The sequence below is a fragment of the Mastigoproctus giganteus genome, chromosome 9, assembly GCF_048544385.1.
Source record: "Mastigoproctus giganteus isolate SK-2022 chromosome 9, ASM4854438v1, whole genome shotgun sequence".
Taxonomy (NCBI): domain Eukaryota; kingdom Metazoa; phylum Arthropoda; class Arachnida; order Uropygi; family Thelyphonidae; genus Mastigoproctus; species Mastigoproctus giganteus.
The window spans coordinates 18403552-18422795 of record NC_143583.1 but is presented as its reverse complement, the minus strand read 5'-3'; the positions used below and the strand labels follow the sequence as shown (position 1 = coordinate 18422795).

At 39.8% G+C, this 19244-nt stretch overlaps 1 protein-coding gene across 1 annotated transcript in view; it reads right to left on the bottom strand.

The window, feature by feature from the left end:
* The window catches only part of LOC150080060 (uncharacterized), a 123657-nt gene that overhangs the window by 80418 nt on the left and 23995 nt on the right, over positions 1-19244 (bottom strand). The window contains exons 2-4 of the mRNA XM_090381113.1: positions 13107-13407; positions 2326-2495; positions 1931-2060 (exon numbers count right to left, since the gene is read on the bottom strand). Coding sequence (XP_090237239.1) covers positions 1931-2060; positions 2326-2495; positions 13107-13407 — 601 coding nt within the window. The remainder of the gene's footprint in view (positions 1-1930; positions 2061-2325; positions 2496-13106; positions 13408-19244) is intronic.

Genomic DNA, 19244 nt, shown 5'->3' with positions numbered 1-19244 from the left:
TGCTTCTGTTATGCACACAGGTGTTACGGCACAGTTTGATCCTGTCTCACCACGTTATTTGCGACGAACTCTGCGAAGTGGGTCAGTGCGTGTGCGTGTGTGTGTACGCGAGTGTGCGTTGCACGCGCGCGGTGGAGCACCTGTGTTTGTATGCCCTGCTCAAATGTACGGATATATTACGGCAATTAATTTACGTTTTCCCCAAAGACAGTAAGTTGGCTTAAAAAATTATTCTTGTCACGAAGTTTATTTGCGAAACTGCACTCTCGCGAGGCACGTACATAGGGGATAGGAAGTGGGGGGTGAATAGAATACGCTCTTCGGTTCTCGGGAAAATCGCTTCTGTAATATTTTTGACAGGATCTTCTTTTTTAACTGTCAATATATACACACGCGCACGCATCCTATTCCTTCTTAAAAGGCGAGACCTCTAATCACCCCGAGGTATATTTTGAAACCCTATAGATAATTAAAAACTTGCAGACAGGTGGCAGCAATTGTCACGCTGTTTATTCATACTGACGCATCATAGCGTTAATTGATTTGACATACTCAGAAAGAAATGTTGATAAACATTCCAAGATCCTCCAATAATAATTGCAATTATTATACACCACCCTCCAAAGAGTATCCGAACGCCCCTATTTTCAAGCCTGACCCGAATAAACATGCGACTCATCTCGGTATATGTCAGGACTATGAGTACCATAACTCAGTTGTTGTCATAGCATTTAGAGCTGAGCTTGGGAGGTTCTTCAGGAAGCCCTGAGGTACCTGAAATATGATGTAGCATTATTGCCACAAAGCATATGATTTGTTCTGCATTTCTTGGTTTACCCAATGGCTTTACGAGCAAATCATCCCTTCTAATTCGGGTTTTTGAATGCTCGTGTAAATGACCTCTTAGATCGCTAAATTTTCCTGCTTTACATTGTTAATTACTTCTTTTTTCCCCTTCTGATGCATTTATTACCATCTTTAATAGCTTCACTTCCGTTGCTGAAGAACCATTTTAAACCTGTTCTGATGAACGCTTATTAATCATAGCATCACGATAATGACTCGAGTACCTTTAGCTTTAAAAAACAAAGAAGCAAAAAAAAAAAGATTATTTTTGTCTATTTCTTCTCGTTGAATAACTCCCATTTCCTTCATTCCCTCTTTTAGTGATAAACCCAGTGACAAATACTCACCTCTACCGAGGGGACCATTCGGGGTATTGTTACAAAGTGAGCGACCAACTTGTCATTTGGAGAGAGTATTTTTCCTCCCTTTCGCCAGGGGCCGTAGCGGTGGTGGGTTAGACGACAGATTCAGGTAATGCGAATTCCCCCCTCCCCTCTTATGAGTCTTAACAGATGGGTTCTCTTATCAGAGAGGTGGGGACAGAGAACAGAAAGCAAGAGATATCTTTAAGGCTTTTAGAAATGGTTCTGTAATCTTCTAAATCACCACAGACCCGGTTTCCAGAGAGAGGGATGTCGCCACTCGCTCATAAGCAACCATGGTTACGAATATCCGTGAGCAAATCTATGCGAATCATTCATAATTTATGTCCAGAAAGCCGATATTGTGTTTCTACGAAGCTCCTGTAGATGTCGCTACCATTTACTCTCTAAAACACGTTTGCGAGTCATAATAAAGGTGATCTACTTTTACAGAGTCACATTCCAATGAGCAAAGAGCAGTATTGCACGTTGATAAAAACTAATAATAGATAATTAATGATTCGTTCTGCTCCGTGATGCTAGACAATAATAGACAGAAAGAGGGAGAGATTGAGAATAAAGAAGAAAAAGAAAACAGAAGAAAAAAAATCAGCTCAGTTCACAGAAATATTATTGTCCATTCGCGTCATGTCTCGAATCTTACGACACGTTTCATTCTTTCTAAGAAGCGTTGCGAAAGTGGTAAACAGCAGCTGTCTTACCTGTGTGGGTTCGCATATGCCTCCGCAACAGTGACGGACGGTCGAAAGCTTTGCCACATACTTCACACGGTAATAGAGTGCGTTCTCTGCCTTTCTTGAGAACAGGGGGCCGTATGTCACTTCCTAGAGACTGAAGAAGTAAAAGCAACGTTCTTGAGCAAAGACTATTCACATAATATAAAAATAATTATTTCTTATCTCTTCAATCTACTAATTCAATAAGCAGGACTTCCAGCCATTCACTGAATTCAACTAATAACATTTCATATTATTCAAATAATACTAAGGTGTGATGTTATAGTTATGATTTACTGTTATTATTTTGATTTTTCAAAAAAAGTTTATTTTTCTTTTTTAAGTTTTTTTATAATTGTTTTATTTTTTCTAATACGCACCTCATCACTGGGAGAGAGGCCATCACTTGACACTGATCGACGCTCTTCTGGCTCTGACGGCGGTGTCATCAGTGAACGAGCAGAGGTCATTCTAGCGTCTTCTGGGGAACCGGGCGTCATCACCGGAATGCGAGATGATAAGAGAGCGCGAGAGAGGTCAAGAGGTGTGTCTGTAATAGAAAACACGCATCTGTATCAGCTCCATATTCACTAAGACAATCTGTGACATCTTAGTGAACTAGTTCGACGAGAGTTGGTTCTCAGCAATAATTATTTTTCCTTATTAAATAGTGTTATTTAGTTTAGAATAGTGCAATATCAAGGCAACTTGTGCCAAAGGTCCTCTACAATATGAAATCAGTGCACTAAGTAGCAAACGTAGTCAGACAAAACAGCTTTGGCCATCACTAACGATATTTTTTCTTGTTTACCTCAAAATCTTATTTGTGGGCCTGCTCAAATGATGAGTGTCTCGACATAGACAAAGAAGCATAATATTAATCTGAATAATTAGGGTTGTTAACAAAAGGGGGACGAATTTAAAGAAGATAATGGGAGTAATTAGGAACTCCAAGCCATGTGGGGTAATGTGAAACCGGTAACTTTCTCTCTCTAGTCATTAAGGTCAGAGTTTATTAGCTCACGAGCAAAAACCATTGAAACGCTAATTAAACAACTGATGCGATTAAACTATACCGGTTGCTAGTAGCGACAACATACCTCTAGCTGGACAGGGAGTCAAATGTTTCGCTCCATGTAATAAGTCAAACGTACACAACGCAGTTTGAACGGATAATTAAAAAGCCATTACAAATTAAAAATGTGCTGTACTTGTTTTTCGATTCTCTTTCTCGAGGCACAATTACTAAGAAACTCATTGAAGGAGATAAGTATCTAGCTCCTCGGTTTCATTAAAGCCTGATCGTTACTCCTGTAATCCTCGTTGAAAATGAATTGCGACACACCGATCGGTTTTCTTCAACGTAGGATCGGTACGTACACTCTCATCATCAGCAGTACGAGGAAAACTCGATATTATTGAACTTTGACCTACCTGCGTTGTTAGAGGTGAGAAATGAATGGCAACTCGATCGCTTCAAGGACAAAGAGCAATAATACCGTGTAGAGGGCGGGGTATTCTTCTTAACGTAGTAACTGAGAAAGCCCCGAGGACAAAGCTTGATGCATATTTAAAAAGCCAATTCTGCTGAATGTTTAAGATGTATATATTGTTTTCTCAGTAACTTTTTGGAAGATGGCCTCTCTTTGAACAATGCCATCTTGTTTTCGTAGACTAGTTTCCCAATCTATAGAATAAATATTTGAAGAAAATAGTACGCTTTAGGTATCATTTTCTGCACTTGAAAAAGGAAATGGTTCCATCATTTTTTAAGTCCATTAAGCTCTTAGCATTTCACAGGCTGGTTTTAGTGTACTTCAGTTGGCAGAATCGCCGTCCTTCCCACACCGGCTGGAAAAGACTTGAGTTCAAGTCCCGTTGATGGGCCATTTTCACAACGTGGCTGAGTTAGTCGGTCTCAGGAGAGGTTAGCATGGTTCTTTCGACCGGAAACTGGTTTTTTGTCAAGAAAACAGAAAATCGACCACAGAACACACACACACACACACAATTTACAGACAGTATACACGAATCAATATGGCCTTAGTCGCTGATCCTCTTAAACCCTGCCACCACAACAACAACAACCATGCATCAATTTCTTCCAAGCGTTCAACTACTAAAACGCATTTCTTTTACACGCTAAAAGTTTAAGGTTCACGAAGTTAGCAAAAGAAATGAGCTACTACTCTTCCACGTATCTGGGCAAGACGAGATGCTTGCCATCAAGGGAGTTTTCCTAATTACGTAGTCTAAATGAAGAATTAGATATGGATTTTGGTTAACGCTGAACAAAACAGAGCAGCTTGGTTTGGGTGACATCATCCGGATTGTTGTGTCCAAAAGCTATACAAGACAAGTCCAGATGAGATTCTACCACCTGTGTCGGATCAAGCATTTGAAACCTTTACATTAAAGATATACGCACACTGTCCAAAAAATATGAACCGTTGTATTACGATAGCCACAGACCGAATAAATGCAAATACACTGTAGATGCAAAGAAAGCTTTACTTGGGATGATGAAGTGTTGCCTCATTGAGTATAAAGACTGTACAAAGCTGTTCGACGGCAGTAATCCGAGGCCAGAATGGGAAAACATGTGATCTATCAGACTTTGAAAAGAGTCTTATCGTGGGGACACGTTTAGCAGGAACCACAAATCAAGAAACGAAAGATAACCACCAAAAACATCCATCTCAAAAGTTTTTAATGACTGGAAAGCAAGGGGTTCTTCGACAACTCAAAGGCGTAAATGTGGCAGAGAAACAATACTTCAAGAGCAAAGTAATCGTACTCTAAGGAGGACTGTACGGAAAAATAAGACATCCACTGCACTGTGCAGCAAATAACATTTGAATTCAACCAAGTCCATTGAAGAAATTCAAAGTTCGAATTCAACCAAGAAAATTGAAGAAATTCAGTATTTGCAGTCACCTATTCGAAAGCCATTTTTTTTTTTTTTTTGATAAAAACAGAAAAATCCACTTTCAGCAGTGCAGAGGACGTAATGATTGGACAGTAGAACAGTTGAAGAAAGGCATATGGTCAGAAGAATCACGACACACTTTGTTTTGCACTGATGGTAGGCAGAGAGTGGTGAGAACCTCACGAAACAAATGACCTTGCTTGCATTGTTAAGATAACTCAAGCATCTGGAGGTGGTATCATGATATTAAGAATGTTCTGGCACGAACTCGGTCCGTTAATACCGGTGGAAGGTCGAATATCATCCAGAGAGTACCTGAATTTTGTATCATGTCTATTGCACCCTGCGATGTTACGCTTTTATCCTGAAAGTGATGGCCACTTTATGGATGACAATGCAACAGCGCATTGTGCCAGAATCGCGTAAGAATGATTCGAAGAACATGACACGGATTTCCACGATCTTCCCTAGCTCCCACATTCTCCTGATCCCAATCCTATTGACAATGTGTGGGATGTGCTGGAGAGAGCTATTCAGCAAAGAAGTCATTTGTCGCAGCTACGTGGTATTTTTCTGAAAAAATGGTTACAATTAGACCAAAACGCACTAAAACACCTTAAAGAATCCATGCCGCACCACAAACTTGCTGTTATGCGAAACAGACACGGTCCGATTCCATACTGAATTCGTACTTTTTGGCTAGTATGTGTACTAAGCAGTCTGAATTGGGAGGTAAATTGCTTCAATAAATATATGACTGCAATTAATACATGCTATTTTAGGATACTGCTTAAAATCATTACCGGAATTCACAACGGACCGGAACTTCTTCAGTTATTTCCATAGACGTTCTGTCTAAGCGTAGCTGAGCTGTGATATCTGAAATAAGACTAGCAGTGCCCTAAGCAAGTTTAGCTATCTCAATAGACTTTTGTCTTCAGCAAACACACAACAAACCTTTCCTTTGTTAAATCCAGTGTCCTTCGTGACAAGCAGAGCTGATTCATTGTCATTCAGCCAGACCAGCCAACTACATTATTATGAACCATCTCTTCTGTTGGTTTATTTTATTATTTTTTTTATTAAATCTTTAGTATTTATTCTACACTCACTGTATAAAAATAACTAAAATTCTTTATTCAATATCTAGTAGAACTATATTTTGTCCTAATTAGAACCCGTACACGTCGCATGTAATCCACCAGGTGTCTGAGGGAGTCTGGCTCCACATTTCAACTTTCTTCCATTAATCAGCTGCTGCGTAGTGGTTGGTAGATAACTGCGAAGCCGAACTGTCCTTTCCAACATATTTCAGACATTCTCAACTGATTCATATCTCGAGAATCAGGCGACCAAGGTTGGAAATCTTGGGAATGTTCATCGAGCCAATCAGATACAATTTTTGAATGGTGGACAGTTGCGTTGTGGTCTTGAAAGAATATGGGTAAAAATGAAGCATTCAGAGTGAGATTGGTCGATACGACAAAGATATTCATTGGAGATAACACGACCCTCTAACGGTATGAGCGGACTCAAGCCACCCTTTCACCCTTCCATTGGTCCCAAAAGCATAAATCGAAACTGATCAGTCCAGGCGATCTTTTTTCCACTGTTACATAGTCCAGTCTTGGCGTTGATGGCACCACTCCAGTGAAATCTTATGTTTTTTTTTATAGAAAAAAGCGCTTCTGTATAGGCACACAACTGCGAAATATCAAATTCTTCAACTCCCGCAGCATAGTTTGATTGAAAATGGTTCTTTCTTCGCCTAAATTTAGTAGAGGGTAAAAAAACAAATCTCTGAGGAATTCCGCTTGATACAGTGATCCATTCCGGAGTGACCATTTACGTCAACTCTCTGTCTTGTGTCTTTCAGCCAGTAGTGATACAGAGTAGAACCTTGCCAGCAATCCAAATTTGTTCCAGTTTATACAGCAGCTTTCCATGTAAGTACCTAAAGATTTACCAAAAATATACGTATATAAAATCGAAATTGTTTCTTGTATCCAAGCCATTAAATTATTTAATGATTTCTTTATAATAATTTACCATAAATGGCCAGACATGGCATCTCTTTCAAGAACCCATGCTGGGATCTATTCAAGATAACACTTTCGTGCAGATGGTCTTGAGTGGCATCTTTAACCACTGATTCCAAAGCAGTTAACCATCTTAAAATTCGATAATCAGCTATAAACTTCATTACTATAACCATAACTAAATATGATTGCTATCCACTCAATGTTATCAGATCTAAAAAGAGATGCTCTGAAGAATTATCGTCCTCAGATGACATTGTTATTGATGGAGAGCAAAATAGAAACGTGCACTTGTTAACATAGACCTCCATCATGAGGGTCATATAAACGAAAGGGAAGTAATATTGAGTTGTAAAATTATGATCTTCAATACACGTCTAGTAAGGTATGCAGGTGAAACAATGGCTGAGTTGTATTTTAATTAACTGGCCGCATAATGTATTGCATCCATATTTATTAGACTGAAGGGTGTGGTCAATGAATCCAGGTATATGTTCGAAGAACTGGTCTCGGACGTAGCTTGATTTTCTATCTTGTTAATATTTAAATTGTTTCACACTGGTTCTATTTCCTGGAATTCAAGATGGCATTCATGATGCCATAATAGAAGGCGAAAGGAATATACAGATATAAATCCCAGGTACGAAGGAAAACTTTAGTAATTACAAAAGCAGTTACATAACTGAATAATCTCTTGTTTATTGAGAAAAATTGCCTGTTTTTAAGTTAATTTTTGTTATAAGAAACAAAATATAAATAAAATAAAATGGTGCGAGTAGAATTTAAAACAACAAAACAAGTTCGCAGAAGTACGAATCAAGTTTTAAATTTCTTATCACACCATTTATTTTATTTCACCTAAATGAATGTCAATTAAAAAAAAAAAATAAATAATTTTAATGACCAGTTACATTTCCAATGTTTCTGGACATCGGTGATGTCTTTAAACCGACACATCAACAAAAATTTGCACACTACAGGGAGATCCATGCGGACGTACCACCGGTTTTTTTTTAATCCCCTATTCGGAGCAGGTGTTTTGTCAGAGAACGCAGTAGGAAGCGGCGCCAGCTACTTTTGTCCAAGGTCTGCAACTCCTTGAGCTATATGAAACTCAGTCTGCGAAACTCCAAAAAGCATTTTCGCAGTCCAGATGTCTTTCTCGCTGCTTCTGTCATTACCGGGCTGCTATTTGCAACGAGGATCGCCATCCTGTATGTGCTTTCGAAAGAGGTCAATCAACTGTAATGTTCCGAGGACCCGCCTGGCCCGCGGGCAAGGCGTACGCAGTTGTCACGTCGCCCGCCCAGTGCCCTCGAGGAGCAGCAGGTTTGGACACGCATTAAAAGTGCTCCTTTTATCCCCATCTCCAGCTGATGATGGAGAGCGGTCGTTACAGGCGTCGGGATTTTCTGTTCGCAGGAGATCGTAATTATAAAACACGTGCGGTGGAATGTACGTACGAATGCCACCGGCACATCTACTAGCCGGGACCCTGCAGGACGTCGGCAGGTTGGTGTTGCGCGCGCGCGATAGAGACGCTGCCGCTTGCCGACGTGGAGCGGGGAGTCGCGGACAACTTCTGGAAAAAGTTCAATCGACTCCGGACACTCTCCGGCGTTACCTTCGCCGAAGGGATAATGCACGTAATCGCAGGCAGTCTGTGAATGTACTTATCTGTAGATTATGGACCGCCGGTGTCCTGGCGACAGTCCCCTAATAACATGCCCGTCAGAGGTGGGGTCGGAGGGGCCCTTTTGCTCATTCATTATTCGGCTGATATTTCCTTAAAATCATTGTCAGATTTCGGCATCGCTACCCTCATCCTACAGTACCCCCCCCCCCATCGTCTAGGTTGTCTGCGATTCTGGCGCCACCTAGCTGTGACCTAAAGTGCCTCAATAAAGGGGACATTTGTGTGACAAGCTCTTTCTGTTCTTTGAGTCCGCAAATAATAAATTGACTTGTCACATGACCCGGCTTCAATCTGTCTCTTTCCTTACGTTTATTCTGTTGTGAGTGGACCAGTTGACATTATTCCATGCTGCCTTCAGGTGAGAGCCAAACTAAAGAGACAACTCCTTCTCAACTTCAATGTTTTTTGGTGTGTGGTATTTTTGTTCTGTTCCTCTGCTGAAGCGTTTCCTAGCTCCTCCCTCATGCCTTATCTTTATCTCCCTCTCTCTCTTTCTGTCATTCTGTAGGGCACGCGGTCGTTCGTAGAACGTTGGGTGCAGGTTAAATGGTGGAAACGAAAAAGTCAGACAGACTATTAACTGCCTAGAGACTATCACGTGCACAGGTTAAATGGCTCTCTCTCTCTTCTGGTGACAGAATGCGTCTTTTATACGCAACGCTGATCAGGAACAATGAGATGTCATGCTTCAACTGCTTTCTCTCTCTCTCTCTTTGCAATTCGAGGTTGATTACGATGCACGTGTTGCATGTTCAGTAGCTGACCCTCCACCCCTCGGTTCCCCATCCGTAGAAGATGAACAATTGGTCAGACTTTTAGTGGTAATGAGGTAACTAAAAACAGATCTGTTTTTAGATCATTCTGTTCATGTTCATTGCGTCCGTGTATGAACCCAAAACTCTTTAGTATGCATCGCCAAACATTTCACACAAATTATTCGATAACTGAGTCACCTCTCTTCGCCTCAGATACTCCTACCAGAATATTTCTATAAACAAATAGAGTTCTACGTATAATTCTCTGAGTAACAAAATTTATGGAGAATGCTCCGATGGGTTTCAAGATGCAGGTGTTCATCGTCGCGCTTGGTTGCAGATGCTCTATCTCCTTCTGTCTTTTTCACTTTTGGAGCACGTTTAGCAGGGGCCATAATTAGGGAAAGAAAGAAAGAAAATCATTGGTATGGCGAAAGCAACCATTTCAAAAGTATACAGTGAGTGGAAGATGAAAAGAGAACGCAACTCTAGAAGGAAGAAATGAGGCAGAAATCGGTACTCCAAAAAAAAACCTATCTATCGTGGCCCCCTAACTCTGCAGATCGGAATCCAGTTGAGATGTGTTCAAAAAGACAGTTCGCCTTCGCATTTCTCTACCGACTGCAATATATTCGCTGGAAATATCGTGATGGAAGAAAGTTCAAATCTGTAGTTGGACACCCTCAGACCTTAGTGGAGTCCATGTCACATGTACGGAGCTATAATTGGCAAAAGTTATTCCTATTAGATATTCAGTAAAGGTTCTAATTTTTTGGCCAGTGAGTGTAAGTTGCGAGGTTTATAAGATTCCAGTAATAAATAGGGGTAAAAATAAAACAAGGAAATAAAAAGAATATAAACATTATTACTAATTTAAAATTAAAGGTAGATTACAGGTCATAATTAAAATGCCTAAATTAGTGGACAGATTTGTATGGGCCAAGATTTATGAATCTTCATCAGTCTTGATCCTCCCATGCTCATAAAATGAAAAGGAATTCCCAAGATAGAGAGAATCGAAATTAGTATTGATCGAAAATTAGTAGTCAAGCGGTTTGAATCGCGGTCACTTAAAGCCTGTGTACTTATGTACCTTCGAGTTTGACCACTCAGCTACGGAGATCTCAGTAACACTCCACGATCTGTGCACAGAGTGCTTTAAAAGTACTTGCAAAAAATCTTGGAGCTTAATCTAAAACACAGGAAAAAGCTATATTTTGGAGTTGTTACGCTTGAAAATGATTTACAATACCCATATAAAATCATATCATTAATCCAAGATGAAAGAAACAAAGGTATGGGCATGTAAAAACAGTAATGAAGTCGCATCATTAACCCAGGACGAAGGAAATGGAGTTATGAATATGCCAAAACAATAATAAATAAACGCTGATACCGTTGTGAATTTTCAAAAGAATGCGATCTTAAAATGAAGGGAAAGGCTCTTGGCCTCCCTTCTTCGTCTAAGAGACAACACATTCAGGTGCTTCTGCACTGTGTAGATTGAGTTACAGAAGCTCGATAAACATCTTACATTCTTAAGAGATAGTCCAACGTCTACAAGTTACAATCAAGTCACAATGGGTACAACTGTCCCATGTGGCTCGCTAAATAGAGCGGTATCTCGTCGATTGACTGCTTCTAAATCCCTGTCGCTAGAGTGCATGAGACACTTGAATTTTGTTGCGTATGGTTTAAATCTGCCAAATAATCCGCCCTCAGAGAGTCAGAACTCATCTATTCTTAAAACAGTTGACGAATTGGTATATGAAAAGCATAGACTTCCCTGAACAGTCTCGATTGAGGAAGACTGCAACTAAACGAAAAGGGAAAATGCCCTTGTCACCTAGTAGGTTAACTTCCATTCCTATTGGGGCTAAAGATCAACTAAAATTAAGGAAATAGAGATTCTACTTGTTGAGGCTTGCTTCGGTCCAGCTAACTACAGAATGGTGAAAAGAAAGAGCCAAAAGTAGAACCACTCCGAAGCCCTTTTAACTAATAATGATAGCCTGGTCGAGAAAAACATTTAATCTCATTCATCGGAAATGCTCCCGAAAAGTGAGGTTCCCAACCTCGGTTGCGTTTGTGCGGGACGAGAGTATTTGATGAAAGACATCTTTACAGTTTTTTCATGGTTCCATTTCAGCCCAGCCATTGCAAGATATTTGACAAGAAGATCCCTTTCCACAGAGAGATTTTTGCTGATTTCCAGTGCCCTGTGTGGACTATCAGAAGTGACAAACAGCTTTGATTCATCTGCATAGGAACTGGAGTGGGAATGTAAGGCTATGAATGACGCTAAAACTGCAACAAAATAGGTAGTTGACATCGTCCTATCCTGAGAGATGCCCCTTCTGACATTGATGGTTGCCGAGTTTGGGTCGCATGAGATGCTTAATTTCCTCAGTTATAGAAAAGAGGTAAGGTTCTAAAGTAGAGGAGTAGAGATTTTAAAGTAATGTTGAAGTAAATAACGTAGTAAATGAAGTAAATAAATAAAATTAGAGTACCCAAAAGGCACTCAGGAAAACAGCGGACGACACCGTACAAAAATGGGCTCAACAAATCGTTAGAGATTTAGCATTTGATATTCTCTGCATTAACAGTAATCAAGCAGGAGCTTGTTAGGGTCATAAATAGCTTTCCAAAAAAGGCACTGTAGGGTCTGGGGCTGTCCGCTATTCTTGGTAAAAATACCTGGTTACTTTATTATTTGAAAGTCTGCAATTCAATATAGTTAGCTTCTATTCCACCTCTATGGGGAGATCACATTTTCAAACCTAAGGGTAACTCTGCCAGCACCCTAAAAGATTACAGGCTCAAATCTTTTGGTTTCATTCTCCTTAAGATTTTCGAAAATAAAAACTATCATATTAGGGCCGCCCAAGAACTAAGTTATATGCTCATATGTATTATATCCATAAACTGCATATTCTATGGTCGATTTGCTTGTTTTTCTGGACGAAAAAGCTGTTTCCGGCAGGGGGGGGACTTGCTATATACGCCTGAAACCGACTAACTCAGCAACTGAGTGAAAAAAGCCCATAAAAGTTCTTCAAGTCATTGATGGAATTCGAACCCTGGTATTTTCCATCCGGAGTGGGGAGGACGGCAATTACAACCACTGCACTACCAGCGCAGATCTTTACATGGTACAAAAAGATCCACAAGTACTCAACAAACCGGTGTTCTTGAGTTTCCTAAATGTATATTCGAGACATTTTTCGGCAAGCAGTTGGTCTTTCGTCTATAGTAAGTCTAATCTTTGTCTCTGTGGATTGCTCTCAACGAAAACAGTTCTGCCAAGTGTCCTCAATCGTTATCCTAACGAATTAAACAAGATGAGCTTATCAACTCGTATAATTTACAGGAGTGGGCAGAAGAAATCCTCATGTATGATGGTAAGAGCCCATCAAGAGCAGCTGTCTATTAACATTTGGTGTAGTATTATAGGAGATCGTTAATCGATCACCTATAATCGGGTGATAGTTAATCGGGACTTATGTTCTTCCATGGCGAATGACCGGCCAAGCTTTTCGACACCTTTTTGGAAGATATGTTTTCTGGATTGCTTGAGGACGTTGAAATAGGTCGCAGAATTTTTTGAACATACTTCTGAAATCCTGTATACCTTGTAGCCATAAATAAACATAATTCCTAAAATACATATAGTTTTTTATATATATATATGGAGGAGAAAGAGTAATAAATTATTGTTTTAGATTAAATTCATTCTTACCTTCTAGAATTAGACCCATCGCGTGCCTATAATGTGCTGTCGTCAGATTTCGGCAAGCCAGAATTGCTAACGGACTTCGACTGTCTTCTTCTGTATCTTCATAATAAACTACGAGTTCTGTATTTGGCGTTACCATACGGATGGCTTCGTAGACCGGCTCTCCTTTAACTAACGATCCTAACAGATTAACTTCGCTACTCAAAGTTGGCGAGAAACGCAGGAAACGTACCCAGTTGCAGTGTCTTACCTGCCTTGAGTCTACTTCCTGGATTTCATCGTAGCATCCAAAACGATGACGAACCTGGGATAATGAAAAAAGAAACAGTAGGCGGTTGAGTGAGGAAAGAAAAAACAACATGCTGAACTTCCCAACCCTATCATTACCCTCAAAAAAGAAAACAAAAAAGGCAGAAGCAAACCTTCCAACAAATTTAAAGAACTATAGGAAATATTTGAAGAAAGAACTAAAATTTATTTCACCAGGTTTAGTCTTAAAACACTGCCCTTACAAAGTTCCTTGACTTTTGCACATTGAGTGTATTTAGAATTATAAATTCTGTTAACAAAATTCCTTGCCATCATTTTGTACAGTATTCAATGTTAATTTTAAAGTTGCCTACAGATGTCACTGAAAGAATTCCATTTACAATAGTAAATCGAATCAAAATACGTATCAGAAATTAAAACTTATATTTAGAAGAGAATATTTAAATGTACCTGAATGTAAAAATAATGAAATGTTTTTTGTGGGTCACCAAACACACAAAATGACCCGATACTTTTGATTCCCAGCAGTAAAAGTTTTGTTAAGTATTCATAAGGTCTTTAAGAACATCCTCTTCGATTTACTCTTCCGTCTTTCAAAGGAACACAGAAGACATTTACAAAGAACAAAGAAAGTGATACAAAGTTTAAGTACAGGAAGCGCTTTGTGAAGGATCTTCCTTCTTTTTCTTTCTACCTCTTTCTCACCATCTATCTCTCTCTCTCTCTCTTTCTACATCTCTCGACCTCCGTATATACACACTGACTTGATCGGTTGAACAAAGTAAACACTCCAAGGCCACAACCGGGCAGAAAGAGAGAGCGAAAGAAGGAAGACTTAGGAAAATTCACCTGCTCGATACGTATCCGAGGATGGCTCTACCAGTACACACCCCTTTGAATCCTGAATTTAAAATCTCCTCGTTCTTTTCCTATATACTTCAGAGTAATCCCACCTGTCAAAAAATAAGTCCATACAGTTTGCGTTAGAGATACAACTAGTGACAGTTGATCGGATTAGAGGAGATGATTAATAGCAGGAAAGGGTTCACAGAAAGACAGACAGATAGAGGGACAAAGATCTCTCTAATCCGTATACATAGGCCACATTGCGTAATAGAGTGACATGACAGCAGCGAACACACACAACTGACCTTTCGTGGTGACTATACGCGCATTCTTCCTTGGAACTTGCAGGGAGGGTATGTCGAAACACGTGGGTTTCACGTTGTGCCACACACACACACACACACACACACACACACACACACACACACACACACACACACACACACACACACACACACACACACACACACAAGGGAGTAAATATAAGTGCGAAAGGGAGTAAACAGAAACAGATGCACTGAAATGTCCGTCTTGGCATTTTGAGATAATACACGTTTACACTACGATACTATATATGCACTGCCCTACCATTAATATCCGGACACCTGCCTTTAGACAAAAAAGAGCTTTTATTGTGTCTTTTAATATTTTGTGCTGAAACTTTTTGCTTTTATGACGGCCTTCAATCTTCTCAGCAAGCTTTCAACCAGCTTTTTATAATTGTCACGTGATATATTCTTCCATTTGGCCTTTAACGCAACCACCAGTTCGGTCTTGCTCTTTGGGCGATCTCGACGTAGACGCAGACGTACCCGACGATCCAATACAACCCAAAGATGCTCGATAGGGTTCAGAGCAGTTCTCTAGGCTGGCCAATCCAACTTTTTCACACCCATGTCTTCAAACCACTCTGTTACGACCCGAGCAGTATGGCATGCCGCGTTGTCTTGCTGATACAGGTATAGGCAAATGATAGCGACAAAACCATGGTTTTGTCGATAACGACTAATGGGCCCAAGCCAAACTATGAAAGGAGCCCCATACCAACTTCATTGTTGGGAGGATACAATCAGGAAGGAACTCTTCCCCTGGCATTCGCCACACCCAAGAACGGCCATCACACTGGTAGAGTGCGAACCTCGACTCGTCTGTCCATAGGACTATTTTCCACTGCTCTGCAGTCCAGGATTTGGGCTCCTTACACCATGTTAACCGACGTCTAGCATTTGTTGAGATGGTCAATGGCTTGTGAACAACTGCACGACCATTGTAATGAGGAATGATGGAGCGTCCTGCGTGTTATACTAGTGCTGACGTTAGTCCCAATACACTCACAAAGGGTTTGTGTAACTTGAAACAATGGTTAGTTTTCGGGGTTTACAAGAACGTCGATTTTTGGCAAATTCATTCCCATTCCCCTTCCATTTGCATATGATGTCACTAACAGTTGACCTAGGGTTCCCCAGAGTGACTGTGATGTCTCGTACAGAACGCTTGCTTATGTGGCATCCTATTATCATTCCACGTTGAAAGTCCGTTAATTCTGTTGAACGTGTCATTTTGCATGCCCACTTTTGCAATTGTCTGTTCGAAGTCCGTGTGCATATTTATAGCAGGTTCTGTGATGTGTGACATGCATAGGACCTGTTTCCCCATTCATGGAGGGGTGTTCAGATGTTAATGGTAGGGCAGTGTATTACCTGTATTTTGAAAATAACTAACAGAAACCCTATATTATTCAATCGCTGTTAGTATTTGTTTGATACTTAATCCAGTATGTTCATTTGTGATTTATTTGTGAAGGGCACGAACACCTGATTCCTTTGGTTACATTGTTCGGTACTTTCAGATGATGATAATAATTAAATGGTGTACTTTTTAATGTTGAAAAGCTCTGACGACCACATTTGGAATACTGTGTTCAAGTATTGAGATCTTCATCTGAAAAAATACATTGAGCTTCTTTAAAGGGTCCAAAGACGGGCAACTGGAATGGTGAAATCGGCAGAAGGACGGCCGTATGAAGAAAAAGACTCCGATAATGTGGGCTACAGAGCCTGGCAAGCAGGCACCTCAGAGGTGACCTGATTGAGGTTTATAATGCTCTGAGAGGGATTAGTAAAATGAATAAAGGTGGAATTCTCACTATTATATAGAATTCCCGATTGTAAGGGCCATAAATTCAAATTACAGTGTTTGAGGTTTAGGTTAGATTGTAGGAAGTTTTATTTTAGCAAGAGTCGTTGATAGCTGGAACAAGTTTCCCTCGCAGGTAGTTGAGGCTGACAGTTCGAATAAATTCAAAGGTCAGTTCGATAGTTATCTGAATGAGGAGGGAAACATACAATTTGTGTTTTATTATCTACTTTTTTTTTTTTTTTCAGTGCAGCAAAAGCCCGTGGCTTCCTTGCACTTTATGGCAAATACTATTACTACTTCAGTTGAATATCTGAATTAGGAGCTTTGGACCAAATCAAATGCCTTAAAATCGACATGATTCATGCCCACTTGATGGGAACTGTCCAAGGCTTGCATAATAGCCTGCCAAAGTAAGTGTTAAGGGATTTGACACGAGAGAATCATTAATAAAGCCATTCAGTTCAGAGGTTCGGCTTGAGAGTTATGGCATGAAGTTTACCGTAAATTTATTTATTCGATACTTTAGCGTAAGAATTGAAAACAGCAACAAGCCTGTAGGAAGAGACCGTTCTTTTTTATTTTTTCATTTTTGTTTTCGCGATTGTTGTGAACGGGAAAATTTTTGTGGATTGGAATAACTAAGAAGATGTCAGGGTGTCCAGAATGTCGATGTTCCAATGGCATTCATTGTTCCACGAACGACTACCAATGATAGAAGTTCAAGAAACCACATTTCCATCATATTTAAATAACATTTCCAGCATCAGCCCATACCCAAATATGGCCATCGGAGTTTTTCAACGTTCCAGGGCCCAGTTACAATGACTGTGCATCAGGCAAAGCAATGCTAACCATTTCGTGCCTGAGATGTTTAGTTTGTGTGCTGAAATCCGATGCCGTGTAACTCCTTACTATCGTCCCTGTAACATTCTTCTAAATGCCCTCCCGTCTCTTTCCTTCAATTTCTGCAGTCAACCCGAACGTTTTTTTGGCTATCATAGAACCATCATGCTTTCCATTTTTACGCCAGCCATCGTAGATATAAGCTGCATTTTTGCAGCAAACGCGGCGATGTTCTTGTATTCTTTCGATGTTGTGCGCTCCTCTGATCTTATGTGGCTGTCATGGAGTTATTTATATTACAATAAGCTCTTCAGCCTATTAACAGCTGCTGTTTCAATTCCATCGCTCATCTTGATGTTGCTAAAATACAATTTTGTTGACTAACCGCCTTCTTTTATAACAGTTCATCTACTGAGCCATGGCACTAGATGGCGTTGCCATTTTGCCTTTTTGAAAGAAACAAAATTAGATTTGAAATTCTCAATTTTTGTGTTAACACTATCACTACGGGCTGATCAAGTTTGTTCCTCTTTTTCTCGTAGTCTCCTCCTCTGCAGATAAGATTGTTTAGCTGATATGATTAGCTGCTTTTTATCTTCACAAGGTGTGGCCACAGCTTCTGATAAACTTTTTTTTTTCTCATCGTGTAGTAAAGCTAGTAACGTCGTTGTTATAATGCACGTGTCACGGATGCCGAATACCACACCTAGTTCCAAGTGGTGTGGTGGCTTCTCGAATGTGCTTACTCCTCATATATCCCCCCTCTGCTTTTGTGAATCCTTGAGGTGTCTATGTTGCTTCCTGAAATTTTATTTATTTTTTCTCTTTATCATTATTCTATTACACGCTCAGTAACATTTAAAATTTTTGAAAATCTCAGAAAAAAAATCCATAATCAAGAACTTTTTCGGAAACCACGGAATATTTTAAAAATCTCAAAAAAATCCATAATGAAAAGCTTTTTGAAAACCACGAAATATTTTTAAAATCCTCCCCCCCCCCAAAAAATTCCAAAATGAAGAATTTTTTGGAAGCCAGAATATACCTCGCAACTTTTTTTTTAGATCTCAGAAGAAATCGATTTATTTCTACAGTTTCCGAAACACAAGAGACTCCAGTCGGACAGCAAATATCATATTTCTGAGAAATGCAGGATCAACACTTTTGCGTGGATGGGAAAGTCCTCGCAAAGGAAGTTTACATTTTTTTTAAAACCACTAATGTGAGAATATTCAGGTAATAAATGGAGATGGCACCGCTTCCCAAACCCTAGAGGACTCTTCTTTTCACTGATGATACCACAGATGTCGAATTTTAGATTAGCAATAAAACCCTATAATTACAACAGCGCAGGCTTCTTGGAAATACCAGCAAAAATAAAACCGTTAGGATTTTTTTGACCTAAAAGAACAATGGAACTAACTATATAAAGCTTAACTCTCGGGTAGAAACCATTACCGTACAGTTCAGAATAGCTTGGGGTAGTGAAGACCTTACTGGAGACAATTAACGGGCCGCCTTGTCACCCGGAGTAAGCAGGGGACCCCAAATAATGTCGCACAAAAACGTCGTAGGCACCTCACGGGGATACTTGGGGACGCAAAACCTAATAATCATCCAGGAACTTATCGATTAAGTGTGGAAAAGGAAGTATATTACGACAGAGGAAGAGATAGCAGTTGCTTTTACATTCCTTCCGATTTTACTAGAGGCACTGCGAGTCGGCTACAGGCTTGGTATTTCTTTATAGGGGTCTTTTACCCGTTAATAACCATTCCGTTATTCTTTATAATCCCTTCCGCTCTTTGGGCATGTGGCCCAAAGACGCACCAAGAAACATTAACATCCCGCAACAAATTTTAAAGATTTCTTTTCAATACGAACTTGTAGCTTACATGTGGCGATGGCCCCAAATTGTTGAGCTGTTTAAAAGCTCAATATTTCTTTATTTTTGTTTATATATAAATTTATAATTAAAAAAAAACAGGTATTCAGAGAAAATTGATTATTAATGAGCAACATAAAATTCTTCTGATTGTTAAT